This window comes from Armigeres subalbatus, unplaced genomic scaffold (genome assembly GCF_024139115.2).
Source record: "Armigeres subalbatus isolate Guangzhou_Male unplaced genomic scaffold, GZ_Asu_2 Contig139, whole genome shotgun sequence".
NCBI lineage: Eukaryota > Metazoa > Arthropoda > Insecta > Diptera > Culicidae > Armigeres > Armigeres subalbatus.
Window position 1 is genome coordinate 46,369 of NW_026942165.1, and position 23,997 is coordinate 70,365.

Genomic DNA, 23,997 nt, shown 5'->3' on the forward strand with positions numbered 1-23,997 from the left:
ATGGAACAGTTTATTTGCTTACATTACTGAAGATACACATACTCAGGGGGGGGGGGGGGTGAGATCGCATTGGTTTATGTGTTGGTGTTCGTTCTATTGCCTATCTCTAGCTTGTGTGCGGTTTTCTCTATCCTATCTTCTACTCTCATGTGCTCTGTGCTTTTACATGTTATGTGACGTCACGGATTATCGAAAGTTCAGTTTCTCGTCATTCTGCGCTCCGGGTATTAGGTGGGAATTTATGTGTTGGCGAAAATGGGCTCACGCACGCTTTTCACTGATGACGCCAGACTCGAGCGGTTGGTGGGCTTTCCACTCCAACTCGCGATTCCTCGATTGTGCTTTAATAGCACTTTCACGGGTCCTCAGTCTAAGACTGGCAAAAAATATCCCTCCGCGGCGCCCTCCTCGGACGCCGCACTCCATGCAAAAATAAACTTGGAGACTCACCGATTCGATGCGACTTACTACAGTCGATGACCTACGGGGTAGGGTCGATGCTCCTGGCGATCGCTGCTCAATGAAGCGATGGCGGTTGCTTGCTTTGCCGGCGGTTGGATTAACCGGCTGGTGGACTTCGTCCACGTGGAAGTCCCCAGAGCTCCCTTAGACCAGTATGGTGACGGACCAGTCTACTTCCGACGGGTAGTCAGTGGTCGGGAATTTTCCGTCCGTTGGGGGAACAGGTATCGCGCTTGGGTGCGTGGAAATTCTGCGGGTGAGAAGCCCAAGCCAATATGGCTAGACGAAACAAATAAGCACAGGCACAACTAGCACAATTAGAGCACGATGGATTACCTTCTATCTTGGCTTTGATTTCCACTATCGCACACAATTTCACACCGCACACTTAACTTTAACCTACTGTTGAACGAACAATTATTTAATTAATCAATTACATTTAACGTCACTAATAGGACCTACTTTTGGCAAACGAAACACTAACTAACAAACGCGAACACCTCTAACTTTACGGAAAGTCACGGACGAAATGATCGAGTCTGTGAATCCTCAGATTAAGGAAGGTGGGACTCGGACACAACCGGAAGTACGTCATTTCCCGACCCCTTTGTGTACAGTCGTGACTTTATCGGCACGATTGATAATTTGACAAGATAGTCGCGCTGCTATCCCTTTCCCACCTTATCCAGAAAACAAATGGCTTCGACCTTGGAGAGCTTGGCTGATTGATAGTGCCCGTTTGCATACGTCAAGGGACAAATATGTACAGTTTATTGGCGATTGAAAGACGGAAATGCTTACAATCTACCTTCATTATAATAAACTTTATACAAAATTATTTACACTTTTCCTGACTGCTACATTGCACCAGGGCTATTTTACGAAAATTTGGTTTAAGGAGTTAAACCAAATTTTCGTAGTGGAAAACTGTACAGAAACTTTCATTTTATCATATTTACATTCCCTTAACTCGAGCTTAAACTTAAAGTATTCTATTCATCCGGGTTCCTAACAAATTTACCAAGAAAAAATAATCAAAATTCAACGAAACAAATTATCCAACTATACTTAATTTACAAAAATTATCTACAAAATATTTACAAAACATAGGTCATCCCAATGAAAGATCAACGTTGTTTGACGTTCTCGTAGCGGGTTTGTATACAGACACTTACAAACTCTCAAATCACAACATAATCTTAAACGGCATTACTACTGACACCTCTCAGTCTCAGTAGAAGCCAAACCATAACAACACACCATTGAAGAAAAGCATCGCAATTCTCAATGACAACATACACATAACAGGTACACACCGAGAGACGAACACCAAACCTCACTGTTGGTTTCTTGTCCCATACCGATATGACCGCACATAAACATTACTGTTAACACTGGCAGCACTGCTGGTCACGCTAATGTGACGACCGATACGGCAGGTTGACCCGTTGACAGACCTGTCAGGATGACGGAGGATGACAGGTTGATGAAGGTAACCTGTCTATTATTAATTCGGCTTCTTGCTGTTTATTGAAACGAAACGTGCAGCGAACGGTATCATTTCAGAAAGGTGAACTAATCAAATATTGTTGTTCAGGAAACTTTTATAAAAATTGAATTCATCCTACAGCTAAATACGAGCTAAATACGAGCTAAATATCCTTAACTAAAATTAGTGGTTTGTTCTCTATAAAATCGTGTGAATTCCATGCAATTAGTAAGTGTACTATAGCTATTGTTAAAACTTAACCTAACCTAAAATAATCATGCAGGACACACACGGAACACATATAGTACGGTAGAACTGTCCTTAAAGCTATACGTGCAAACAGATTTATGTAAGTAGAAGTTAAATATTGAAATTACCCTATAACTAACATGCAAAATAAAATTATAGCTAAAGCTACGTTACAACCAACTCTATCAAGCGTTGTAATTTGCTGAACGAGAATCTACTTGTGGCGGACGTTCTTAACCCTACAAACATCGAGAACAAAACTTTAGATAAATCTTCAGCAGTTACGAATAATTCGTCGGTCATGGAAACAAGTAAATCGGTTCCGGACATGCATGAAGATCTTGCTTTGCAACACGCACACACGCTCGACGAACTACGGTCAGATTGCGTAAAGTGCGATCGCCTAAACGGCGAGGAAAGTATGGTGCAGTGTGATATTTGCCAAACCTGGTGGCACTTCACGTGTGCTGGGGTTTCCGATTCGATCGACAACCGTGCCTGGTCATGTGGAAACTGTCAGGTGGACGAAATAGCTAGCATAGCGTCTAAATCACATGCGTCTCACAACTCCGTAAAATCAGGAAACTCAGCCAGATTGAATCTACAGCTTGAGAAGCTGGAAGAGCTCCAAGCAATGCAGAAGAAATTCATCGAAGACAAATATAAGCTACTTGAATCTCAGTTGGAGTTGGAAGAAGAAAACAAAAGTGTTCGTAGTAAAGGCAGCCGATTGAGTAAGCGGTCTAAAATCGATAAGGTTGTTCAATGGGTTAACAGCTGTGCAGAGCAAACAGGAGCCCCGCACGCTCCAATAATCGCGGATGAACATCCCATCTTCTTGCCACCAGCATCCTCCCATCAGATCGGTCCATCTATCGCTACGCCAACTATCGTCGGAGTCCAAACTTCGGTTCAGTGTTCAGACGTCAACCTGCGGAGTCCTCTGAAACATTCTGCTCTGCCTACCCAAAATTGACTACAGTCAAAACGATGGTAGCAGATTCTAAAACAGGTTCGAAACAAAATGTTGTCGAATCCGTGGTTTTAATAAGATCACCGGTACAGTGCCATTAGCTCAATCCACTCCAACTCAAACACAGTCTGATTCATTGGTAGGCGGTTCTGAAGTAGTACTTCCACCGCAATCATCATCATTACCTCAACCACCAGAAGTATGGGCTGCTTCATCGCAACATCATCCAGCATCAATGACAGCCTCCGCGCCGGCAAGGAGAACTTCATCGGTAGCAGCACCGCCGTCGGCACCTGGACCTTCAATGGCGCCACCTCCACCTTCCGCACCTGAACACGCATCTATAGTGCCTCCGCGGTTTGTACAGGTATCGCAATTGCAAACGCCTACACATACCGCCACAGGACTGTCACGACCACACGTAGTGTCGGCTGCGTCGCTACCTGGACGCACATCAACAAATCCTCAGCCACTACCCATGCATCAACCGGTGGCGTCAAACTGGTCTGTGCCAGCATCGGGGTTTGTACCAGCCTCTTACCCCTTCCCTCCCTCCGGACCATCAGGTAGGCCAGATAATAATCCTCTACATGTACCGCAAAATAATAACGATGCCAATATCCAACATCTAATGAAGCAATTTGGTAGTATTGCCTTATCGCCCACGCAATCACCATTGCTTAATGCAAACATAGCCACCTTTGCCCCTCCCCTCGCAGTTAGCCGCCAGGCAAGTTATGCCGCGTGATTTACCCCCTTTTCTGGCAATCCGGCTGATTGGCCAGTATTCATAAACAGTTTTATGAACACTACACTCGCTTGTGGGTACTCTAGCGCCGAAAACCTTTGTCGCCTTCAGCGTAGTTTGAAAGGCGCAGCATACGAAGCTGTTCAAAGCCGTTTGCTTTTGCCTGAATCTGTACCACACATCATAGAAACTCTGCATTTGTTGTATGGGAGGCCTGAGTTGCTAATCTCAGCGCTTCTAGAAAAGGTACGATCAGCCCCTTCACCGAAAGTGGATAGATTCCAAACCATTATTGATTTTGGAATGTCTATACAAAGTCTCTGTGACCATTTAGAAGTTGCTGGTCAATCCGTCCATCTGTCAAACCCTACCCTCCTCGCGGAACTCGTTGCTAAACTACCACCACATCTACAAATGGAATGGGGCTCATATCTCCAGGGATTTTCGGAAGTGAATCTAAAAACGTTTGGAAGTTTTATGTCCAGTGTAGTGAAAGCAGTGAGCAAAGTGACCGTGTACGCCAGCAGCAGTGTAAGACCGAGTGCTCCAACGAAGAACAATTCTAGGGCAAGAGGAAATATCATTGCGCACCACAGTGAACCTAAAATCAGAGCCGAAATCAACGCGGTGGAAGCCAAGGCGTGTCTGGCTTGCAAGAAAATTGGTCATCGTATCCAGGAATGCCAAGCGTTCAAATCTCTCTCGGTGGATGGACGTTGGAAGTTTGTACAATCCAGTGCACTTTGCAGAAATTGTTTGAATTCTCACGGCAGAAGAAGTTGTAGAAAACCAGCACCTGCGGTACAAACGGTTGCGATTTTCGCCATCATCCACTGCTACACTCGTCGCGCGGCATTTCGGTTGTGAAGACACCATCAGTGATGAACATTGCGGAGAACCAGACTCACCGACAAGTGAAACAGTCCCTGCTCTTTAGGATTGTGCCGGTTACCTTGCATGGACCAAAAGGAAAGTGAATACCTTCGCCTTTCTCGACGATGGGTCGTCCTTGACACTTATTGAGGATAGCCTGGCGAAGAAACTTGGTGTTAATGGTGTTAAGGCGCCACTATGTTTGCTGTGGACGGGGAATATGACTAGAACGGAGAATGATTCGAAGCAGTTGTCGTTAATCGTTTCGTCGACTGATGGGAGAAAGTATTCACTGGAAGAAGTTCAAACCGTTAAGGAGCTTTCATTACCTACGCAAACACTTTCGTACGATCAGTTGTCGAAGCAGTACGGCCATCTCAAGGGACTGCCGGTGGCGAGCTACACCAAAGCAGTTCCAAAACTGCTGATCGGAGTTAACAACCTGGAGTTGATGGTCCCATTGAAGACGCGAGAAGGAATTAAACGCGAACCAGTGGCTGTGAAAACAAGATTAGGTTGGTGCATATATGGTGGTTCAGCGGACTACAGTCAGATGGCGTCGATCAACTACCATGCCTGTGGGTGTGTCGCCGATCAAACGCTGCACGATCTCGTCAAAGATTTCTTCACCACGGACGAAGTTGGAACGAAACCACTAGCACCACTTGTGTCGGATGAAGAGAAGCGTGCACAACGAATACTAGAGGAGTCAACTGTCCGGGTAGGCGACCACTTCGAGACCGGCCTTCTGTGGAAATTCGACCACATAGAGCTCCCCGAAAGCTATAACATGGCTCTGCGGCGGCTTGAGTGCCTGGAAAGACGTATGAACCGGAATCCAGAACTGAAGCAAGCATTACAACAACAACTGGAAGACTACCAACAGAAAGGCTATGCCCATCGCGCAACCAAAGAAGAACTAGCTAACGGCGACATGCGCCGTGTGTGGTATCTACCGCTAGGAGCAGTTGTTAACCCTCGTAAACCGGGAAAGGTTCGCATGATATGGGATGCAAGAGCGGCAGTCAATGGTATCTCACTAAATTCAGTGCTGCTAAAAGGTCCGGATCAGCTGACCTCGCTTCCCGGTGTACTATTGCGCTTTCGTCAGTTTAATGTTGGAGTTTCTTCAGATATAAAGGAAATGTTCCATCAAATCTACATACGGAAAGAAGACCGCCACTCTCAACGATTCCTTTGGCGCAACGATCCTTCCGACGTACCAGAGGTGTATTTCATGAATGTAGCCACCTTTGGTTCAACTTGCTCCCCAGCGGCAGCCCAATATGTGAAAAACAAAAACGCCAAAGATTACCAAGAATTGTATCCCCGAGCGGTCGAAGGCATTCTTAACAACCACTACGTGGACGATTCGCTAGAGAGCTATGAATCTATTCACGAAGCTATCGAAATCTCCCAACAAATGCGTTTCGTTCACCAGCAAGCCGGTTCCGAACTGAGGAATTGGCTATCGAACAGCAGTGACCTCTTGATTGCTTTGGGAGTATCTATGGATTCATCCAAACAAGATAAGGCTTTTACTACTGACAAACAAACAAACTATGATCGGGTTCTCGGGCTCTTGTGGTTAACGCAGGAAGACGCCTTCAGTTTCTCAACTGAAATGAAACCTGAAATCGCTAATTCGTTAAGAGACGATGAACGTCCTACAAAAAGACAGATGTTGAAGTGTCTGATGTCGCTCTTTGACCCACTCGGCCTACTGAGCCTCTTCGTGGTACATGGCAAAATCTTGCTGCAAGAAGTATGGAGAGAAGGGATACAATGGGACGAAAAAGTGAATGACGGTCTGCATCAAAGGTGGAAAAATTGGACAAACCTGATCAAGGATGTCGCAAGCCTTAAGATCCCTCGCTGCTACTTCCCAGGTGCTACCAAAGAGCGGTACCGAAATCTCCAACTGCACATATTTGTGGATGCCAGCGAATCTGCGTATTGCGCAGTAGTCTACTTTCGCACTTCGAACTCCGACGGTTTCCCCGAGTGTGCACTTGTCTCGGCGAAAACAAAGGTGGCCCCGCTAAAGACTGTTTCAATACCTCGCTTGGAGCTGCTAGCCGCAGTGCTCGGTGCTCGTCTCTCACAGTTCGTCGAAGAAAACCACACACTGAAAGTTACACGAAAAGTCTTCTGGAGCGACTCCGCAACAGTTCTTTCCTGGCTGCGAGCTAATCATCGCAGATATAAACAATTTGTAGCCTGCAGAATAGGAGAATTAATTACGACCACCGATGTCGAGGACTGGCGTTGGGTTCCCTCCAAAGAAAATCCAGCCGACATTGCCACGAAGTGGGGAAATGGCCCAGACCTAAAAGCAAACAGTGCCTGGTTCAAGGGACCAGCGTTCCTTCAACTAGCGGAATCAGAGTGGCCAGTACAACGAACGTTGACGTCACCTACCGAAGAAGAGCTACGTCCATGCTTCGTTCATGGGACAGTTCAAACTACTGGAGGTTTGATGGAACTAGATAGATTTTCTCAACTGAAACGTGCTATACGGTCCATTGCCTACGTGTACCGATTCATAAGCAACATCAAGAAGAAGCTAGCAAGACAGGAGTTATTCGTAGGTCCATTATCCTCAGAAGAGCTACGAAAGGGAGAAAGTCTACTAATCCGCGAGACACAGTGGCAATGCTTCCCAGATGAGATGGTGATCTTGAAAAGCAACCAGACGAAACCTCCAAATGAGCGAATCTATGTGGGAAAAAGCAGCGCTCTCTATCAGCTATGTCCAATCTTAGACGAACAAGGCATCATTCGAATGGATAGTAGAATAGCGGAGGCTCCAAATGTCGGAAAGGAGATGAAGTTTCCAGTAATCCTTCCTAGAAGTCACAAGTTCACTACCTTGCTGCTGGAATATTATCACCGTAAGTACCGACACGGTAACACCGAAACTGTCGTGAACGAAGTTCGTCAGCTGTATTATGTTCCGAGACTTAGAAGGGCGATTAACAGCGTGGCCAAAGCGTGCCAGTGGTGTCGCGTGTACAAGAGCTTACCGCAGATTCCCCGCATGGCGCCGCTCCCGTTAGCCAGGATGGCGTCATTCGCCAGACCCTTTACGTATACTGGCCTGGACTTTTTTGGACCGTTGACGGTGAAGGTAGGTAGAAGCAGCGCTAAACGCTGGATAGCCGTTTTCACGTGTTTGACAATACGGGCAGTGCACATCGAGGTGGCTCATAATCTCACTACGGACTCGTGCGTCAAATGTATTCGACGCTTCATCTGCCGCCGAGGTGCACCTGCCGAGATCTATTCAGACAACGGCACGAATTTTGTAGAGCCGCTAGACTACTGAAGGAGCAAATTGAGGACCTGGCCGTAACTTTCACTGGGACCACTACCAATTGGGTATTCAATCCGCCTGGAACTCCGCACATGGGTGGAGCCTGGGAGCGGATGGTCCGCTCTATCAAAGTGGCGGTGGAGACGTCGTACAACAACCATCGCAAGCTGGATGACGAAGCGTTGATTACATTCATGGTGGAAGCCGAAGCTATCGTTAATACACGACCACTAACGTATTTGCCACTAACGTCGGACGAGGCGAGGCACTCACACCGAACCATTTCTTGCTGGGAAACTCGTGTGGCGTTCGGCAACCAGTGGTCGAGGCAACCGATGCAGCGCAAGGTATACGGTCGTCATGGCATCAAGTACAGCACCAGCTGGATGTGTTTTGGAGAAGATGGATCATGGAGTACCTTCCCACACTGACTAAGAGGCCAAAGTGGTGTGGTGAAGCAAAACCTTTAACGGAGGGTCAGTTAGTGCTGGTAGTTGGAGACGGGAAACGAAACGAATGGATAAGAGGCAGGGTGGTTAAAGCGATTCCCGGGGCGGATGGGAGAATTAGGCAGGCTATGGTTCAAACTGCGAGGGGTCTTGTGCGTAGGCCAGTGGCTAGACTAGCGGTACTTGAGGTGGTTGAAGTTGGTAAGACTGGACCTGGTGGCCAGTATTACGGGGGAGAGGATGTTAACACTGGCAGCACTGCTGGTCACGCTAATGTGACGACCGATACGGCAGGTTGACCCGTTGACAGACCTGTCAGGATGACGGAGGATGACAGGTTGATGAAGGTAACCTGTCTATTATTAATTCGGCTTCTTGCTGTTTATTGAAACGAAACGTGCAGCGAACGGTATCATTTCAGAAAGGTGAACTAATCAAATATTGTTGTTCAGGAAACTTTTATAAAAATTGAATTCATCCTACAGCTAAATACGAGCTAAATACGAGCTAAATATCCTTAACTAAAATTAGTGGTTTGTTCTCTATAAAATCGTGTGAATTCCATGCAATTAGTAAGTGTACTATAGCTATTGTTAAAACTTAACCTAACCTAAAATAATCATGCAGGACACACACGGAACACATATAGTACGGTAGAACTGTCCTTAAAGCTATACATGCAAACAGATTTATGTAAGTAGAAGAAGTTAAATATTGAAATTACCCTATAACTAACATGCAAAAATAAAATTATAGCTAAAGCTACGTTACAACCAACTCTATCAAGCGTTGTAATTTGCTGAACGAGAATCTACTTGTGGCGGACGTTCTTAACCCTACAAACATCGAGAACAATTACCTCAACAAAACGGGTTCATTCAGATTCGAAACTACACCATTCCTTTTCGTTGGTTTTGCGCTTCTCTTCTGAATTCACCGAAACTGCCTTGCCTAACAGATACTACCAAGCCTGATACCTGGTGTCCTCGTATCTGTGTAGGGCGAGACGTAAACATAAATCACATAAACACTCACCACACATATTAGCACACCAGAGAGTACTCTAGCTCTCGCTAACACATGCGTAAGAAACATAAATTCTCCCAAATAATCATTCTAATAACATTTCAAACGCCGAGGCTTTTCCCCAGCTCTGCAGAAATATTATTCAATGAAAAAGAAACTGGACCACTCTATTACTTCTCTCAGAGAGAAACTCTCTAAACACTCACGACACTCATACACTGATACACTCACCCACTAAGAGAAACGTCAAAACAAAAATAAACATTGAAAAGTGCAGTGAAAAACGGCAGTTTCGTGGACGTTTTAGGTAAATTTTCTTAATGTTACGGACGGAAAATTTGTTCAGTATGCAGAAACTGACTGAATGTAGTTCTTTAAAGCGTAAGTAACTATACTTTCCCTTTTTCTCTGTGATGCAGTTTGACTACGACGGATACAAGAAACATCAACGACGGATGTTTTGTGAGGGTATTTTTGTCGACCTTCCTTTGAAGACCACCTCAACGGCTGGATGAGGCAGCTTTAGAGAGTCGAAAAACAGAGAAGTGTCTTTCCAATCGCTAGGTAAGAGTGTGAATGAATACTAATAATTTGTTTTGTTTTAGGTACTACAGGACGGAAAGATGGACGACTTCATACTGCGGGGCGATTTCGAACAATCGGTTCGAAAACTACACAGACCACAAAAACTTCTATAATACATTGCATTTGTCAAATAAAAAGACTAATTTTAAGTACTAACATAGACTTAAACTACCTTTGTGAACTACCTACTAACTTTATTTACAAAAATGCGGAAAAAAAAACTCGATTTGTCCAATTCCAGCATTATTTAGAAAAATATTTATGAATTGACCTTATCCCTCCCACTTTTGAGCAGTACGTTTTGGTTTCCTAGAACAGGATTGTTTACGTTTCGAAGATGTTGTGTTTTCGCTCGATTAACTCGGGTTGCTCAACATCGTTTTTCTTTACAGAAAACTTCTGAGTCTTTTTGTTCGATCAACGTCTGCTTTTCCCCATTGTCAGACTCACGATTTAAACTTTCCCTTATGGGTACTGCTCGTCATCACGCTACGGCTCTGAGCTTCTGTTTATAAGGTCATCGCCCGGGAACTATCCCAGGGCTCTCTCTTACTTCCAGTCGAGGGGAACACGAAAACTACAACAACTTCTTAGACAATTCTTTTCTTGAATAACCAATTCTTTCTCCAGCACATTGCAAAGCCTCTTCTTGGACTGAATGGCAGTCCAAGGATGCCCCTAGTAAGTAAAAGGTTTTGTAGGGGCTGCGACTGACCCGAAGGTCAGCGCTAGACTTTGCAATGGTGAATCATATTTTGTTATCCGGAGCACAGCTTCAACGGAGTAATAGTAACTCTTGGGTACCACCCAAGAGCATCATAGCTGGAGAGGGTTACTTTAATTTTGTGAGACCAGGGCTAGCACTGGCTCGTTTTCGCTGCCTGAGACAGGTACATAGCTGAATACGGAAAATACTAAGAAGAGAGTTGGAGACTCCTGATGGATAAGATTTTCAAAATCCATATCCTCCATCTCTCAAAAGTTACTGCCCATTCCCTCAGCCATCCATCATCAACATTCCACGTAGTTTCTATCCGCCTTATTCTGACTTCCTTTTTCTTTTTATTTATGTCCTTCCTTCTCCTCCCTTTCTCTCGGTTCCTTATTGTGCTGAGCGATTTTGCTTTCTTTCTAAAGGTCCTACCAGACTTGTAGGTCGCCTTAATTTCCCTAGGGTGCCCAGCATACTTTGGGTCTTCACCCTCAATGTTGTCCACACCGTCTGGAATCGATAATTTCTTATCGGTTCCAACAGAAATTTTAACTTCCTCGCTATCTTTTTCTTTTCCTGGAATCTCGAGCTGGGTGGAACCCTGATACGGAGACGCAATAGTAGAATTCATCGAATTAGTTCCCAGCTGCCAAGCCAAATGAACCTGGTCCTTTCCCTGTTCCTGTTTCTGGTGTACTAACTTTTCTGTAACCTCCTCTAATTCGTTTTTCTTTTTCTTCGCTTCTTCGTCTTTCTTTTCGTTTTCCATTCTACGCAACCATCCAATACAATCTCTAATAACGTGATCGAAACTCTCGCAATACCAACACGCTGGCAATTTTTCCTCGTATAGATTTAATCTTCTCCATCTCTCTACAACTTGTATCTGGAATTTAAGTTCAGCAACTTTGGCCTCCAGAACCCTAACCCTTTCTTTACTCTGCTCGTCTTCTTCTTCCATTTCATACCCTGTTTCTGTTTCCGTCATTTTCATTCTATACTCTACACCGAACCACAACAAAACGACTTAATACGCAATACTACAATAACTACACGTTCCATACTATCAAACAATATCCCAAAATTTCCGTATTTCCGTAACAAATGCCAAAGCTGACGAACCATAAATACGTATCCACAAACTTTACAATTTCCACACTGCATCAACTCAATACTTTCCCAAACTTTATATCTTCCTCAAAATTCCCAAATATTCAACAAAACATAATAACACTCAAAGACTTTCCACAAACTATCAATATCGGCAGAAATAATATCTACATACCGAAAACTTAACGCAATGACCTAAAAAATATTCCATAAAACTAACATAAATCTAGAAACATATTTTACATTAAGAAATTCATCAAAAATTCATCAATCAATTACCGAAAACCTGCAGTTGGGCGCCATTTTGTAGCCGGCAAGGAGCGATCCGTCCTTAAAAGCACGTGGCTTAAGCGCCACTCCATTAAGGAGACCACGGCCCAAGTTAATTTGCCCGGATGAGACTCCCAAAGGGCGAGTCCATTTATTTTCCAGATAGGATTTACGGATCGTTCCAACTGGCTACGAACTAAATCTTGCCAAACGGTATCACCCTAATTATCGCAGCATGCTTTACAGCCACGATGCCACTCAGAGAGACGGTGAGAGCCCACCACATCTAATACACTCTAAGTGTGAGTGCGCCTATCATCATCGGTCGACTCTCTCGGTTCGTCTATTCGTCTCCCACAAAGTTGGAAGCAAAACAACATACTCAGTCAAACTCAACACATAGAGGACGAAACCGAAAACTACAACAGACCGGAATGACGTTAAACGCAATTAATTAATAGCTAGGGACGGCATAATCAAAGCTTTATTCACATGAATGGAACAGTTTATTTGCTTACATTACTGAAGATACACATGCTCATGGGGGGGTTAGATCGCATTGGTTTATGTGTTGGTGTTCGTTCTATTGCCTATCTCTAGCTTGTGTGCGGTTTTCTCTATCCTATCTTCTACTCTCATGTGCTCTGTGCTTTTACATGTTATGTGACGTCACGGATTATCGAAAGTTCCTGTATTGGAACTTGTGAGGACCAGAGCTATGTTAGGCGCCCCTTCCCGGATGTCAACTCACCATTTCGCAGCCCTTAAATTGGAATGCCCGCTCTTTAAAGGATAAGAAAGATAATCAACTTCCTATCAGTTCATAATGTGCACATTGCCATTATAACTGAAACATATTTAAAACCTGGTCTTTTCATCAAAAGAGATCCAAATTATTTTATTTACCGAAATGATCGTCTTGACAGCGCCTGTGGTGGGGTCGCCATTGTCATTAATAGACGTATAAAACATAAATTATATTCTTCGTTTGAAACCAAAGTTTTCGAAACCTTGAGAGTTTCTGTTGAAACAAATTTTGGACAATTCTCTTTTATTGCAGCCTACTTGCCTTTTCAATGCAATGGGCAGCAAAAGAATTTGTTAAAAGCTGATCTTCAAATTCTGACTCGCAACAAATCAAAATTCTTCGTAATTGGTGACTTCAATGCCAAACACCGTTCATGGAATAATGCGCAAAGCAATTCTAACGGCAAAATTTTATTTGAAGATTGTTCTGCGGGATATTATACTATTTAATATCCCAATGACCCAACTTGTTTTTCATCCACTCGAAATCCTTCGACAATTGATTTGGTTTTAACGGATTCAAGTTAGCTGTGTGCTCAATTGGTAACTGATGCTGACTTTGACTCTGATCACCTTCCTGTGACATTTGAAATCTCACAAGAAGCCATTTATAATCCAATCAGCTCTACTTTTAATTATCATAGAGCTGATTGGGATTTATATAAAACGTTTATCGATAGGAATTTTGATGTTGATATTCCTCTCGATACCAAAAGTGATATTGATAATGCTCTCGTATCTTTGACAAATTTAATTGTCGAAGCCAGAGGCATTGCAATTCCTAAATGTGAAATTAAATTCAACTCCATTATTATTGACGACGATCTTCAGCTACTGATCTGTCTTAAAAATGTGAGGCGAAGGCAATACCAAAGAACTCGCGATCCCGCGTTGAAAGTTATTTGGCGAGATTTGCAAAATGAAATAATAAAATAAACGTTTCGCTATTCTGAGAAATACTAACTTTGAGAATAATGTCTCGAAGTTGGATCCCAGTTCGAAACCCTTTTGGAAATTGACGAAAATTCTTAAAAAACCTCAAAAGCCAATTCCAGCGCTTAAAGAGGGAAATAAAATTTTATTAACAAATGGCGAAAAGGCTCAAAAACTTGCTCAGCGGTTCGAGAGTGCCCATAATTTTAGTCTAGGTCTCACTACTCCAATTGAAGATCAGGTTACACGAAGCTTCGAAGACATTCTCAACCAAGATAATGTTTTCAATTGGCATACTTCCCAGATAAATGGAAAAACGCCAAAGTTGTTCCTATTTTGAAGCCGGACAAAAATCCAGCTGAGGCTTCTAGTTATCGCCCAATCAGTTTGCTTTCTTCAATAAGCAAACTGTTTGAAAAGATTATTTTAAATAGAATGATGGTTCATATTAATGACAATTCTATTTTTGCTGATGAGCAATTTGGTTTTCGCCATGGGCATTCAACCACTCATCAGTTATTAAGAGTTACGAACTTAATTCGGCTCAACAAATCTGAAGGATATTCGACTGGAGTTGCTCTTCTTGATATAGAGAAAGCATTTGACAGTGTGTGTGGCATGAAAGGTTTGATTGTAAAATTGATGAATTTAAATTTTCCTCTGTACATTATTAAACTGATCCAAAATTATTTATCAGATCGCTCACTGCAGGTAAACTATCAGAATTCTAAATCTGATAGATTACCTGTAAGGGCTAGTGTCCCCAAGGCAGCATACTGGGGCCCATTTTGTATAACATTTTACTTCTGACTTACCTGATTTACCACCAGGGTGTCAAAATCTTTGTTTGCAGATGACACAGGTCTCTCAGCCAAAGGGCGAAGCCTTCGTGTCATTGTAGTAGATTGCAAAAAAGTTTGGATATTTTTCTCCACTTACTTGCAAAATGGAAAATTTCCCCGAATGCTTCCAAAACTCAGCTTATAATTTTCCCACATAAGCCGAGAGCTTCTTATTTGAAACCTTCTAGGAGACATATTGTCACTATGAATGGGGTTCCAATTAATGGGTCTAGCGAAGCTAAATATTTAGGACTTCTGCTAGATCAAAAATTAACTTTTAAAAATCACATTGAAGGTCTTCAAGCCAAATGTAACAAATATATTAAGTGTCTATATCCACTTATAAACAGAAAATCAAAACTTTGTCTTAAGAACAAACTTTTGATTTACAAACAAATTTTTAGACCTGCCATGTTGTATGCTGTGCCAATATGGACTAGTTGCTGCAATACCAGAAAGAAGGCACTTCAGAGGATTCAAAATAAAATTCTGAAAATGATTCTGAAGTTGCCTCCGTGGTATAGTACCAATGAACTTCATAGAATTTCTAATATTGAGACATTGCAACAAATGTCCATCAAAATAATTTCCAATTTTAGACAAAAATCGTTGCAATCTTCTATTGCAACGATTAACTCCTTGTACCCTTAGTATAAAATAGGTTAAGATTAGTTTAAGTTGAAAACATTGTAATTCCTACATGGTTCAATTCAACCAGAGGAAAAAATCTAACTGCCAGAGGCAATTGAAATGTATTAATAATAACTAAAAATATAACATAGCAAATAAGGATGATAGTGTTAAGAAAACACGGAACACCTAGTCTAAGAGATGAATGCATGTATTAGATAATTAGCAAATAAAATTAGTTAAAAAAACCTTTCGATACTATTATGTTTGTCACGTAGTTTGGTTCAGCACGGAAAATTACGCATTTAGAGAGCAACTTTGTGGCCCAAGGTAAAAATCACTTCAAAGAGATAAGGGGTGTTTTAGAAGATTGTGATGTGATCTATATGCAACATTTTATACTTGTTTTCACTTTTAGGATCATTTTGCGTTTTTTTCTCAATATTTTTGCATCAAATTTCAGATGTCTCAATAGTACGTGTTACCTTGGTGTTACCTTTTAATCATGACGCTTTGCCCTTTTAATGGGAGTTCGTTTAACGTACGAGAAAAAAAAAACAAACTCCAACAAACTTCGTGTTTCAATATGCTGTTTTAAAATCCCAACCGTATGATACATTGAGTGTGCACAGTTTATTTCCAAACCGTACAGCTACAAAACGGATAAATTCATAAAATTGTTTCCAGTCATTGCCTCCTTCCGCCCGCCGGCTGAGGATATAAACATTATGGAAACCCACGGAGGAGGGCAAGGGCAATTAAATCAACAATGTACTGAGAGGCACACCCCTTTCGCCGTCGCATCCGCTCCATCCCGACCATGTTCGTCAGCCATTGGCTCCACACCGCAAAGCTGCATCTCCTCCGGTACTCATGTGTACTCTACACTCAGGCCGTATATGTCGGTAATGTATTCCATTGCGGTCTGGGAAAAATATGGAGAACAGATGGGAAAATAAATTAGATATGGGCCGTATAATTCCTAGGAACGACCAGAATCATGTCAATCGAGTTTCGGGTAAGGCGGAACGGTGTTGGCCGGAAGGTTGAACAACCAACGGAATGGTCGAAGGTCGAGAAAAACAAACGTCGATTGGGTAGCTGCAAGCTAACAGATTGTTTTCGCTGGTGACGATGGATATTTTCTTGATGGCAGTCCGTTTGTCTCTTAAGCTGCCACATTTTAGAAAATCTACAGCATGGTCCTGTAGTCCTTAAATGTCATCTTCTTGTCAGCGTATGTGTACTTTTTATTTCACGAACTCAAATTGAACTTAAAAACTGCAGCTCAAAACTGAAAGTCTCCGATCAATATGGCGTTGTTACCATAGAACTCTCTGGCAATTCTCCGTTTTCGTTCCTTCATCGGATTTCCATTTTGAAAAAAACAGCAGCTTGTAAGCTCAATGTTTACTCACCTATAGTTAGAAATATCAAATATAGGTTGTTTCCTAGCAGATAATCCCATAAAGAAATTTAGGAAAAAACATCACGGCTGTTTGTTCAGTATTTTGACGGGAGCAAGTTCAGAACAACCTGTCGTCGAAGCATGCTAATAAAGTCTTTCCATATGCGTATCCGTATACAAAGCACGAAATCTTTAAGTCTGAAAGTGCTTATAAAGTGGGAAAGCAGAACATAGTTCGATTATTGTCGACCTAACTAAAGCGTGATACGTGCTATAATACTGTGCTAAACTTGTGTTTAAGTGAAAAAGTGAAGATAGAACCGGCTACAGTATTCTAAGGTTTATCACACAGTGATTCCGCTGATTGTTCGGTACAGCAAGTACAGCCATCTGGCCGTAACATTGGTCCTTCGAGCCGTATCAAAGGATAGCCCTATCAGAAGATATCAAGTGAAATGCTAGAACCAAGTGACCACTGAAAGTCGGCACAGAAGCCCTTAAGGTCACTCCTGACGGAATCCAAGATTAAAAGTTCTCGCGTTTTCGGGGGCACACCACTCGATACGGAAGCAACGCACAACTGTCATTTTTATTATTTCACGCATGCTGCGACGCAGCAAAGCTAAATCAACAAAAATGACAGTTGTGCGCCGCCTCTGAATCGAGTGGTGTGCCCCCGAAAACGCGAGCACTTTTAATCTTGGATTCCATCAGGAGTGACCTTAAAGTGCGCCATAGTGACTTGAAAATTGCGCCGATCTAAGTGTGGAAGCCTCATGCGCGCCAGATTCCAATTGTGCGACCATCGAATAGTGCAGAATCTCTTTCTCTTTCGTTCTTCACGCAATTTGACATTTAGTCGCCTTGTTGTTTACTAATTTCTTTGTAATGCGAAAGAGACAAAGCAGTCCATGCAGTGCCCTATAGCCACCGTTCAATTTTGTATCTGAAAATCGACACTGAACAAGCTTTGTAGCTGAGCGTGGCTTGGGTATAAGCAGAAGAGGCAAAGTTCACGACGTAATCCACGTAAATCGTCCGCGCATCAATGCAACAATGCCGGGCAAAATGCGTGATAAAAAGCTAACCGACTTGAACGTAGTGTGGAAAAGGCTGATACGCAGGATCACAACCAAAGAGTGCAAATTTATCTTCCCAAGTTCCTTGAGGATTTCTTAAAGTGGCTATCCTTTTGGGACATCTTCACGTCAATGGTGCACTCGAACGCCGCCATTCCAACTGTTGCCAAGCTGCCGGACCTGATCCAGTACTTCGAAAGAGAAGCACGTAAACCGTTCGAGACCGTAGACATTGAAGCCAATAACTACGGTGCGGTGCCCTGCTGAAATCGTCGCTTTCTCATGGTACAGCTTCTCCGTAGCATCTGTGACCTACCGGCGATCAATTCATCAAGGACCTGCACAACCGCCATATGAAGGCCCTCGTCAAGCTAAATGAACCCAACCCATCACTGTCTGTAATGCTGGGTAGACACTTTTTGTGGTGCATTACGGAGTAAGATCTACCACAACGTGCTCTAGTTCCCATTTTTGCGCAGTTTTGGATGGAGTCAATGGAGTAAATTATAAAAACGTAACTCAACCTTAGGCTGGTTTTTGAAGCCGACGACATAAATCTCCAAGCTCCAGAGCGCTGATTATTTAGGAAAGAAGCGGATACGAATTTGGTGGATCTGCTGAACCCTCTGACTGATTAGAGCTCTGTGTAAAGGTGAGATTCGAAAATGCCAAACGCAATGAAATCAGATCTCTATACAAAAACGAATTCGGAACTCATAAGAAGAAGCAAAAATATGTTTGAACTTCAGTACCAATGCATGGTCAAAATCAGTATTATCCCGCTTATTGTTGAGCCGAAACTGATTGAGGGGCGCGCCTTTGAGAGTTGGTGTAAGCCATTTTTCGAAGGGTATAAATAGCGGTACCTCAATCTAAAGAGGCCACACATTAGGTTTTAGAAAAATCTGACTAAAAAACGACTACTTCTTGTCTTCTCAATAGAAATGGAGCAGAGAGACATGCACTAAACAAATAACACGGGTATATTAAAAAGTTCAATGAAATGGACGCAGTGGCTCAACCCGAACAAAAAAACATCCGATAGCAAATCAAACGTTCCGTGTACGTCTAAATTTTCCTGTCGAACGTGCCGCGATCGCCACCATACGTTGCTGCACGACCTCACCCAGACTGTTGTTATGTCGAAACCCATTGACGTGATGTCCAATAACCTTCAAATTTATTACCAAAATGCAGGCGGCATCAATTCCAATGTCCTGGATTACCACCTGGCCACTTCGGCCCAATGTTATGACGTGATCGTGTTAACGGAAACCTGGCTCGATAGTCGCACACTCTCTAATCAAGTATTCGATTCTGGTTACGAGGTACACCGCTGCGATCGTAGTTCACGAAACAGCAGAAAGTCTTCCGGTGGTGGTGTTTTAATCGCAGTAAGATGTGGTTTGAAGGCTAGAGTCATCGAAAATTCTGAATGGGAACGCTTGGAGCAGATCTGGGTGACCATCGTCCTGCAAGATCACCTCCTTCATATTTGCGCTGTTTACATTCCTCCTGACAGAACTAGAGATCTGGTTTACATCGATACTCATTGCCACTCTGTTTCATCTATAGTGGAAAAAATGGCATCAAACGACGAAGTTATTGTTCTAGGAGATTTCAATTTACCCGGTGTCTCATGGAAACCATCTCACAATGGGTTTCTTTATCTCGACGGCGAACATTCCATTCCGACTCATTCAAGCTAATCGGCAGCTACAGCGCGGCGACGCTAGTTCAAGTTAATCACGTCGTAAACGAAAATCTACGCAGTTTGGCCCTATGTTTTGTGAGTGCCAGAGACGTCGCTCCAGGCATCTACATGGCCCCTGCTTCTTTGGTCAAACTCGTCCCGCATCATCCACCTTTAGTTGTCTCTATTCCGGAGAACTTGGAAAATCACTTCGATGATTTTCCTGTTCCCGTAGCGTACGACTTCCGGAAAACTGACCAGGACAGTATTGTCGAAGTGTTGGGCAATATGGACTGGAATTCGATATTCTCCAACTACATCAAGAATGCTGCTCTTACTTTGTCGCAATTTTTGGCCTACGTAATCGGAAGGCACGTTGCTAAAAAGATCATCAATAGTGATTCTCATCCCTCCTGGCAAACAAAGGAGTTTAGAAAACTGAAATCCACCAAAAGAGCTGCTCTTAGGAAATACACGAAACATCGTACACTTCTACTTAAATCCTACTATGTGAGATTGAATTATGATTATAAGCGACTCAGTCGTTTATGCTACTCGCAATACCTAAGAAACGTGCAATCGAAGCTTAAAACGCATCCGAAGACTTTTTGGAATTTTGTGAACAAACAACGGAAAGAATCTGGTCTTCCTTCGACAATGACGTTACACGGTGAGGCCGCTTCAACTCCTAAGGACATTTGCCGTCTTTTTTCGTTGAAGTTCTCTGACGTTTTCATCGACGAGCAGCTGTCCGACGCCGAAGTTACTCTCGCAGCGAATAACGTCCCACTGTTCGGCCAAGCACTGAGCAATATCGACATCGACGCCGAAATGATCTCGACTGCAGCTTCACGACTCAAGCCTTCATTTAACCGCTGGCCCCGAAAGGTGTCCCCTCTGCATTCCTAAAGAAACACATTTATTGTTTGTTAACACCTCTGCTTGCTCTGTTTAGGCTATATAACTCCAATGGTCACTATCCTTCATGCTGTAAGACTACTAACGTGTTTCCTGTTCACAAAAAGAGAAACAGACGAGACGTGGATAACTACAAAGGAATAATGTCTCTCCATTTTAAAGCTGTTCGAACTTGTAATCATGGAACCTCTGCTTTCTCACTGCAAACATTATTTGTCCGAAGACCAATATGGGTTTACGATCGGCCGCTCTACCACTTCTAACTTGTTCTGCGTCACTTCATATATTACGAAATGCATGAATGACAGGGCGCAAAAGGACGTAATATATACCGACTTATCCGCCACCTTCGACAAGCTGAACCACTCTATCTCTATAGCAAAACTCCAAAGGCTTGGAATATGTGGTTCTTTCTTAGAATGGCTCCGTACATACATGACTGAACACCGGCTGTCTGTCTCCGTCGGCGAATGCACATCTGACGATTTCCCGGCTTCATCAGGAATACCACAAGGAAGCCACCTAGGCCCGCTGGTTTTCTTATTATACTTCAATGACGTGGCTTTCATACGTTAACGATTTGAGAATGTTTCTCCGGATCAACTCGATAAACGATTGTCGCTTTTGGCAGATTCAAGTACTATTATTTTCTGGCTGGCGTTCCATCAACCGGATGGTGGTCAACCCGATAAAATGCTCTGTGATTACGTTCTCCCGTTAAAAAGAACAAATTCATTTCGATTATAAGCTACTTGACTCCACGATCGAACGGAGGACTCAGGTGAAAGATTTGGGGGTTATCCTCGACTCCCAACTCACGTACAAGCTGCACATCTCATATGTCGTGGACAAGGCTTCCAGAGCGTTAGGATTTATCTTTCGCACTACAAAGGACTTTTCCGATATTTATTGTCTGAAGTCCTTGTACTGCTCGCTGGTACGTTCTATACTGGAATACGGCTCCGCAGTGTGGAACCCGAACTATTTATAACAACGGCTCCGACAGAATCGAGTCGGTGCAACGCCGATTCCTACGTTTCGCACTTCGCAAACTTCCATGGAGGGATACACAACGTCTTCCAAGCTATGAATCGCGATGTCAGTTGATACATTTGGAACCGTAGGGAGACAACTCGAGCTCTTCTAATTGCTGACATCTTGCAAGGCTGAATTGACTAGCTCCTGGATCAAATTAGCATCAACGTCCGTCCCAGAGCACTACGAATCGGCGCAATGCTAAGAATGCCTTTCAGCCGAACTAACTACAGCATGCATGGTGCTATCAGCGGGTTGCAGAGAAACTTCAATCGTGTCTCAGCCTTGTTCGACTTTAACATTCCCCGACAGACGCTGCGCCGCCGTTTCTACCAGTTCTTTTCAGCACAGTAGACTACGTGAAGACTGATATGTTTTTGTAAATTGTTTTAAATGTATAACTTTTAGTTTTGTTTTATATTCGCCCAAATAGTTTTTTTTATCACACCATCATTGGGACAAATTAGTCTGTTGATGTAGTAACGATAAATAAATAAATAAATAAATTCAGCTCAGCTGGCCAATCAGTAACCATCTACTTCCTCCCAACAAGTTAACATGTTGGTTCAATCCCAAGCCAGCATGGTTCTCCTACAGAGAGTCGAGTTCAATGTTGTCGACGACCAAGGGAAGTCTTTTGAAGCAAGAGCATTGTTGGATTCCAGTTCATGTCATGTTCATCTCTCAATCCAAAGGTCGAATTAGCCCATCCGTTGTTCCATGTCCCGAACAAAATCGACCTCGTTATTGGCGGCGCGAAGTATATTGGGATCTTCACACTGACAAGAAACTTTACCTGGGTCCTGGCTTGCCCTACCTCATCGAAACCCATTTCGCTTGGACCTTTTGAGGCTCGACATCACCAGAATCTGTCGGGCCAGTAGCATATCAGCTATCCAGTTCTGATGCCCAACTGGATGCCACTCTCGAAAGGTTTTGGGAGATCGAGACGATTCCGAAACGAAACATACACTCCGCTTCCGAAAAGATTTGTGAAGCATTCTACGCTACAATCACGTCAATAGATCCAAGTGGGCGATACATCGTTGGCCTGCCTAGAACAGAAAACCCCCAAATTGGAAAACCAAAGTCGATGGCAGAGTGTACCCTGCTCAAGAACGCCGTGTATAGCATGATCCTAACAACAAGTTTGCCTTCCATCTATTTATGGATGACTACAAGCGTCTTGGTCACATGAGACGGCTCGATGATCCAGTTGACAATACCAAGTTGCACTGTTACCCTGTTACCTTCCCCACCATCCGGTAGTTAAGCTCTCAAATACTACCACGAAGACCAGGGTAGCTGGTAACCAATTTCCATCCGCCGCTGATCCTGTCGCTAAAGACTTTAATATCGATGACTTTCTTTCCGGAGCCGACGATGTCGTAGCCGTTATCCAAACTCGACGAGAAGTATCAGCACTGCCGTAATCTGAAAAAGTGACGTATACGCCATTTTCCAAAAATGGTGTTAACGAGTACTACTCATCGAGAAAAATGAAAAATATGCATATTGTAAAATGGATGTTACGTCATTTTTCCAGATTACGGCAGAGCAATGCACGAATCTGCCGGATTCTCGATGAAAAAGTCGGCTTCCAAGATCTTGAAGACATTCCTCCAGAAGATCGTTCAGTCCAGCCATGACCTTCAAGATACACAGTTCGTTAGCACACTTGGACTCATCTGAAACCGGAGCAGACACTTTTTGCGTCAGGTAGCCTTGGCTACCTTTGCCAGCCCCTATTCTCGCCAAATTTGGTATTACATATCTTTACAGGTATCTAATTGTGTTTTGGGAGAATTTTTGCTAGACGGTTTGAACATTCTGAAGGCCTGCGTAGGTCGCAGGATGACCAAAACCTGGTTTAATATCACCATTACGCTTCATCATGATTTTATATCTGAGCTGAGCTGAAGAACGATTTAGAAGGCCGTCGGTGAATTGAAATGTAAAAAGATTGGATACGATGCAATCACACCATTTTTGTTCTTAAAGGTGCGGTGCCCCACCAAAAAAACAATAGCTGGGGCCGCCAGTGATCACATACGACCTAAATATCAGTACATTTCGCGAAACTCAAATTGTCACTATGAGAATGCCAAAAATCTTCACATTTATCATTCGATATCGTTGAACTGAGCAGAACGACCTAAGCTTAGTTTGAAACACGCGTTACGCTTATCACATATCTTCAAAGGCATCTAAGGATATGTTGAGAAGGCCGTTACTATGTAGACATTACGAACTAAAGATTAGAATATTTCGCAAATTCTTTAATATGACTGTGGAGCGTGCCAAATATTTCCATTAAATCAACTTTTATTCTTGAACTGATCAGAATACCCTTAGCTTGGTGTAAAATACGCATTACGCTGCCTGCCATT

The 23,997-nt window shown here is 43.1% G+C and overlaps 1 protein-coding gene and 3 long non-coding RNA genes across 4 annotated transcripts; 3 read left to right on the forward strand and 1 right to left on the reverse strand.

Moving 5' to 3' along the window:
• Positions 1 to 65: 65 nt before the first annotated feature.
• On the reverse strand, positions 66 to 1,307 carry LOC134202740 (uncharacterized). The gene is made up of 3 exons (XR_009977323.1): positions 925 to 1,307; positions 799 to 864; positions 66 to 741 (listed from the first exon to the last, which is right to left on the reverse strand). It is a non-coding gene; the product is annotated as an uncharacterized LOC134202740 (long non-coding RNA).
• Positions 1,308 to 1,974: 667 nt separating this feature from the next.
• Positions 1,975 to 2,269, forward strand: LOC134202738 (uncharacterized). Its single transcript, XR_009977321.1, has 3 exons — positions 1,975 to 2,032; positions 2,093 to 2,179; positions 2,235 to 2,269. It is a non-coding gene; the product is annotated as an uncharacterized LOC134202738 (long non-coding RNA).
• A 2,745-nt stretch (positions 2,270 to 5,014) lies between these two features.
• On the forward strand, positions 5,015 to 8,122 carry LOC134202737 (uncharacterized). Its single transcript, XM_062677738.1, has one exon. It carries the CDS (start codon positions 5,015 to 5,017, stop codon positions 8,120 to 8,122), a length of 3,108 nt encoding a protein of 1,035 aa, XP_062533722.1.
• An 804-nt stretch (positions 8,123 to 8,926) lies between these two features.
• LOC134202739 (uncharacterized) lies at positions 8,927 to 9,276 on the forward strand. Its single transcript, XR_009977322.1, has 3 exons — positions 8,927 to 8,984; positions 9,045 to 9,131; positions 9,187 to 9,276. It is a non-coding gene; the product is annotated as an uncharacterized LOC134202739 (long non-coding RNA).
• Positions 9,277 to 23,997: the final 14,721 nt, after the last annotated feature.